Here is a 6737-nt window from a genome sequence, read left to right on the forward strand (position 1 = left end):
CTAAGGAGATGTGAAGTGTGCATCAGAATTACTTAGAGGAAATTATGTAAAATGCAGATTCCTGGACCTTTAACCTTAGGGATTCTTATTCAGTAAGCCTTAGAGCTAGGGCTCTGTTTTTTAAATAAGTTGTTCAAGTTTTTCTGCTGCAGAGATTCTGAGAAGCACACTTTGAGATAGCGGCATCTACCCAAGAGGTATCACAATGATCGAATGTCCATGGCCTGGAAACTATACCCCACGACTGTAAACCTAGTTCCAACTCATTCCTAGCTGCCATAGGTGGAGTCTTTCCAGCTAAGGATGGATTTATGGGCATGGATTCTGGGCCCCCATTACCCCCTGGGATTACTTACAGATCTGGGATTGGAGATGTACAAGGAAGCATCACATACAATGCCATACACCACCAGCCTTTCTCCGGGGAAGAGGGAGCTGGCACTGACAGGTGAGATCAGGACTTCGGTGGTTTCAGGGAAGACCCACTCCACAGTCACATCACTTAGGACTGGGGCCATGGCCTTCTTCAGGGATTTTACCATCTGTTGGCAGGGTTAGAACACAGGTTGGAAGTATGTGTGAGCAGGGGTGTTTACAGATGAGTAGCATGAAGATCCTGTGGACATGACCATGAGGGAGAGTGAGCAGAGAAGAAAGGACAAATCCTGGGGTGGCTTGCCCAGCAGTGAACATGCCTCTGAGCTTTAGGCTCCTAGAAAGTCAGAGTTGGAATAGATCTTTGCTATCATCTTCTCTAAGCTCAGCATCTTATAAATGAGAAAACTGAGGCTCAAAGTAGGGCTGTCACTTGCCCAAGGCCACACAAAAAGTTTATGTCAAAGCATAGACCAGCTAGTGATCTTGAGCAAGTTAATTTGCCTCTCTAGGCCTCAGTTTCCCCTGCTGTTAAAGTGGGTTAGTAATCCTCAGCTCTCAATGTGGTTGGGAAGATTATCTGAGATACTGGATATGAAGTTATCTGCCACATGATAAGTGTTCAATAAATGATGTTGTGGTTTAGCATCTCCTAGGATGATTTTTCCTGATGTACTGCAAAGCTGGAGGAAAATGATTTGGGGGATGTGGCAGCCATGGAGGTATGCTGCTCAAATCTCCCTTCAAGAAAGGACATGCCTCTTTGTTGCAAGGAATGCAGTTAAGTGAAGCCTCCAGGTGCCCCAGCTTTGAGCCAAGACCACATTTCTTCCTGGAAGCTCCCAACCAATGACTGAGCACAGCAGGGATACTAGTGCCAGATCATTTCAGCCCACTGCAGACTCCTCTAATGGGCAATCTGATCCAGAGCTCCCTGTCAGGTTGGCTGAGATTTTGTCAGATCTGCATCATAGCCTGAGGCTCTCCTTACCTAATTCTGCTTCTCTCCTTTTCTTTTAACAGGTGTTGGATCTGCATCATAGGTTGAAGACTTTTCCTTTCTGTTTTCTCATCTTCTATTGTTCATAGACATATCCCCCAATAAACCTCTTGTACTCTTAACTCTAGCTCAGTCTCTTTTTCCCAGGGAACCTGGAGGATTTTCTAAAGGTCGGATAATTTGTGCCAGTTGCACAGGTAATGGAAAGAAGACTATAGGCCATTTCATCTCTAGGCCCGTTAGAGTCTTCTGGGCCATGATTTGTCATCATCAAGAACTTGGCTAGAAATGACCCCAAACACAGCTCCCCATCCATAAAGGTAGTGACTCCTTCAGGGACTCCAATCTTGCCCAGCCAGTGGATGGAGCCTGTGACCCAGTGGCTGGAGACAGGGGATCTGGTGTCCTGTACTAGCTCCTGGGGTCACCTGCTCTGTGACCTGCATCTCTCTGGTTCTTACCAGGGTGTAACGTTGCCTAGTGGAGAGCTCAGCTTCAGGGTGAAATCCCAGCTCCACCACTGACTTGCCATATGACCAGTCTGAGCCCCTGAGGCTCTAGCACCAGAAGGGACTGGGGCCCTTCCACCTACCTTGGGCTGCAGTCGCTCTCCCTCCACCAAGAACTCAGCACTCCCCTTGGACACAGATGCCAGCCTTTGCACCAGTCTGTGGCAGACGTTGGGTCCAATTCCAAAGCTATAGCACCTGGGGGAAGGGGAGGAGAGAGGCTAGTACTTCCCATCCTCTGCTGTCTTTGGCCCCTGATGGGGAAAGGGATAGAGCATGATCTATCAGAGTTATCTCAGAGCTGGCCGTATCTTCAGGCAGAGAGTGAGGGAGAAGGAAGAAGAGCCATAGTGAGCACTTACATACACACATACACAGCCCGTAGGTTTCCCATCCCAGTCAGAGTCAAAGCACCACAAAGGACTTCCTCTTCCCAGGCCAATAGGTTGCTCTTTGAGGGATGTATGCAGAGGCGTGGCAACTCATGCCTCCTGAACTTTTGATGGGAAAAGACAAACTTTGAGGTCAACCACACCATCCTGAAAGCAAAACACTCTAGGAATTGTGGGGCTTCTCTCTCTCTGGGATTTTCCACATTTTGCTCTGGTTCTGGTACCCCCAGCCCAGGGCAGCCCAGGATGACTGAGCCCTGGGCCTTTAGCCCAGGCTAACCTGGTGGAGAAGGCATGGTTGCGCACCAGCTCCAGCACCTTCCCAGTGTTGCTGACAGCACCATCCGTGATCAGGAAGAGGAGCCGTGGGTGGCCTTTGTGCACTGGCTGCCGGGTGATCCACTTGAGAGGGGAGAGGATGTTGGTGCCACCCATGTCAGCTCGCATTCTCTGGATGTTATCACAGGCCATGGCCAAGCTCTCCTGCAGGAAAAGGGCCACAGGAAGGGCAGAGTCCACAGGGTCACCATAAGGGGAGGAGACTCTAAGCCCCCTGTAGGACAAATTCTTTGTTTCCCAGCTCCTAGTTCAGCCTCACACAGTGACTGCAACAATAGGCTCAAGCATAATAACCATCGTGAGGATGGTGCAGGACTGGGAAATGTTTTGTTCTGTAATACCTAGGGTCGCTATGAGTCAGAACCTACTCAACCGCACCTAACAATAGTTCAGCCTCAGTGGTGTTGACTTACGTTTCCAACTTCATCTCTGCCCCATCCCCTGAAAGAGGAAGTACCCACTTATTTGGTGTGATCCTACCCAATAACATCCTCCCTCTATCAATGCCTGAAATTCCACCATTAGTGGTATATAAATTTACCATTGTCCTTTCTGGGTTCCTCTTTAAAAAATAACATCTCTGGAAAAGTTTTCACATTAAGCCCCTAATTCCTCAGCACCAATGCTGAGGATGTTTCCTTTTCTGATGAGGGAGGCAGGTGGATAGTGGAAAGAATACTAGACTAGGAATCTTAAGATTTGAGTCTTAGTCCTGAATCCAGCACTAACTCCCTATGATACTTTGAGGAAATCACTCCCCTAATCTGGGCTTCAGATTTCCTCCTTCCTGGGCCAATCCTGTGAGACCCAACTGGCCGAGGATTACTGGCACAGGATGAACATTGTTGCAGCAAGGACAGGTTCTTACTGGACATTAGATGTCCTCCCTCTCTTGATTCCAACATCCACGATTAGAGAGGACTTATAAGCAATAGCATATAACAAAAGTCTTAAAATGTGCTTGTACCTTTTGTACCAGCAAGTCTAGGAATTTATCCCAAAGGAATACTCAAGAATGTATGCAAAAATTTTGCTACAAAGATAACTTAATAGAAAAAATTGGAAACAACCTAAATGCCCAACAGTAGGGGATTAAATAAACAACGATCTATTACACAACAAAAAACTAGTCAGCCATTACAATTATGTTGCAGGTGAATACTTACTAGTGTGGAGATATGTTCATGATGGACTATTGCGTTAGAAAAGTAGGGTACAGAACAGTAGCCTAATCCCACCTTTACTGAAAATGTGGGTAGCTATGTAGAAAAAGCTCCGGAGGGATTTTTCCCAAGTTATTGACAGTTTTTTTTTTTTTTTTAATTTCCTTGGCTGATGTATTCATGAGAGGTTTTTATTCTTTTTGATTCTCTGGATTTAAAAATTTGGGGACAATCAATATATAATATTTTTATATTTTAAAAACCCATAGTTATTTTTAACAGAAAATCTGTTCGTTTTTTCCTCCCTCCCTCGCTCCCTCCCTCCCTCCCTCCTTTCCTTCTGCTCCTAGGCCTGGGTAGGATGCTCCAGTTTTGAACATGCTCCTGGGGCGACAGCCTTTTTGTTCCAAATTGTAGTTTGAGCTCGTGGGTTGAATTCTTTGTCCACTTCCACCCATTCCCTTCCCACCCCTTCCCATTCACCCCCTTAGCTCAACTTTGCATGAGTCTATTGTTCTCATGAGGCAGAAGCTTCTGTGAGAGGGAAGTCTGGACTATGTCCTCTCCTTCCCCCTCCCGGTACCCCTCTCTGTGCACTCACGAACTTTGCCCAACATATTCTTTTATTTTAAAAAGTGTGAGTGGGGGTGGGGTGGGGTGAGTGGGTATCAGAAGGCTGACATGTCAGAAAACTGTGTAAACAGACAGAGCATCTCTTCACTTCTCTGCCTTTGCACATGATCTAGGTTCGATTCGGGTGAATAGCTTCTGAGGCAGTCCTCAGGGTGACCTCCTCTTCCCCTTCCCTTCTTTCTTTCAATCCCCACCACTCACCCGCTTCTATTCTCAGTCTTCCTTACCTCCTTACCCCTCCTTACCTCATTGTATGTCTGACTGGAAGGGAAGAGAGCCTTAAACGTGGATCCAAACCCAATGACATTGAAGAGGCAGGCTGGCAAGAGGCTTTTGAGAGCCACCAGCATGGCATCCTGGCAGGTAAGAAAGGGATTTTTGAGATTCAGGCATGAGTGGGAAGGGATTACCACCCTGCCACTACATACCAGCATTCTCATCCCAGAACAGAAGCTGCCTCTAAACGGGCCTTTGTCCCTCTATCTGTATCCAGCATCTCCTTCTCCCACAAATCAAGAAATTTGCTGATGCTGACCAAAGGCTGGACCAAAGCCATCATCATAAAACTTGTCATCTGTGTAGCAGGTCTGACTTCTCAAAGCCATGCTATTATGGCTTTCCAGTTCCATCTCACCTCTTGCTGACCCTGAGGGGTAGGCAGAGCAAGGAGCTCTCTTTTGCCAAAGCAAAATTGATATCTAAGGGAGGAACATTTTCTGGCTCAGGACACGGAGTTGTTGGAACAGGCTCTGGCTCTCATCCAAGGCCTTTAGCATCAGACTCAACCTATCATTATCTAGGCACAAATCCCTTAGGGACAGTCTCTTTAGCTCATATTTGTTGAGTGCATAGGATGTACTTTACATGCATTACCTCATATAATCTTCACAAAAACCTTTCGAGGCAGGTGCGATGTTATCCCCATTCTACAGAAGAGAAAACTGAGGCACAGAGAGGTGGAATGATTTGTCGCTGAGCATACAGATTGTAAATGGTGGCGCTAAGACTCAAAGATATGTCACTTTGTCTCCAAAGCCTGTGAATATTAAAGAGTCTTCATCTACTTAACTATGTACTCCCAGGAGACCTTGACAAATTGGGGGGAAAAGAAAGAATGATAGAGGGGGAAGGTGGAGATGGTGGCAGAAGCAAAAACGATAATGATGTTGATGATGTTGACATAATGCAACTATAAACAGTAAGTAATTACTGTGTTCCAGATACTGTGCTAAGCAATTTATACTCTTTTTTAAATCTCTGTACATGTATTATAGCATAATGGCTAAGAAAATATGCTTTGCAGTTAAACATGTCCGGGTTTAACTCTTACGTGTACCATTATTAACTTGACCTTAAGCTAGTTATGTCACCCCTCTGAGCCTCAGCCTGTCACATAGTACACATTCAACAGTTATTATTACCTACCAAATGAAGTGTATGTCAATATTATCACCCCCATTTTACAGATTAGGAAAGAGACTCAGAAGGGTTAAGGAATTGTGCTGGACCCAAAACCTAAGAATAGGACCAAGGCTTTTAAAATCTAGCTCTGAAATCTTTATGCATGTCGGCTCTGCCTTGGCACAGAATTCAGGAATGAGGGTCTCCCTTTCCCCCCAACCCCATGTAGTTTATTGATGGCATCCCAGGGGTCTCAGCATGGCTTCAGCATGGCTTCAGGGAAACAAGCTGTTATGCTCCGGAGTCCAGAAGGAAACAGCTGTAAGAGGATCCTGGCAACTCTCACATCATATGCCTTTCAGGCTCCACAGACCCGCAGCCCATCTCCCCACTCTCCACCCCCACTGTAAATATTAACCTAAGTGTTCTCTTGGTCTCTTTTGTATTACTTGTGTCAATACATTTTGTGTCTCTACAAAAATCAGTATCTGCTTATTTTGTCATTAGCCACGAATTTACATTCCTGCTAGTGGGAGACTCTGCTGATCCATACAGATTGTCTCTGTTCACACCTATTAGAAATTTTTAAACCATGTTTTTGGCAGCTGAAGAATGAGACCAGCTGCAGGAAATTAAATTGTCTGAACTTTGCCCTTCGGCACGGGCTATTTGGATTTCTATTTACTCCCACCTCGCAAAGCCCAGTTTTCCCTAAAACTTGAACCCAATGGCCCGTAATTAATGACTCAAGCAACCCCCGATGGCTTCATTGTCAATGGGGAAAGGGGTGTGCAGGCGAAAAATTTCTGTGCCTCTGTCTAAAAGGGGCATGTTCAGCAGAACGGATTGTGCCAGTGCAAAGCCGTTTGTCAAGGGGTGACCTTGAGCTCAGTGAGCTGAACTGAAAAAGAGCAAAAAAAAAAAA

General features: G+C 45.9%; 1 protein-coding gene across 1 annotated transcript in view; it reads right to left on the reverse strand.

The window, feature by feature from the left end:
• Positions 1-6737, reverse strand: part of VWA5B1 (von Willebrand factor A domain containing 5B1) — a 54142-nt gene that overhangs the window by 24073 nt on the left and 23332 nt on the right. Inside the window, exons 8-11 of the mRNA XM_004377175.1 lie at positions 4657-4767; positions 2557-2759; positions 1968-2082; positions 357-542 (exon numbers count right to left, since the gene is read on the reverse strand). Of these exons, the coding sequence (XP_004377232.1) occupies positions 357-542; positions 1968-2082; positions 2557-2759; positions 4657-4767 (615 nt within the window). The remainder of the gene's footprint in view (positions 1-356; positions 543-1967; positions 2083-2556; positions 2760-4656; positions 4768-6737) is intronic.

The sequence above is a fragment of the Trichechus manatus genome, unplaced genomic scaffold (assembly GCF_000243295.1).
Source record: "Trichechus manatus latirostris isolate Lorelei unplaced genomic scaffold, TriManLat1.0 scaffold00048, whole genome shotgun sequence".
In the NCBI taxonomy this organism is placed as follows: domain Eukaryota; kingdom Metazoa; phylum Chordata; class Mammalia; order Sirenia; family Trichechidae; genus Trichechus; species Trichechus manatus.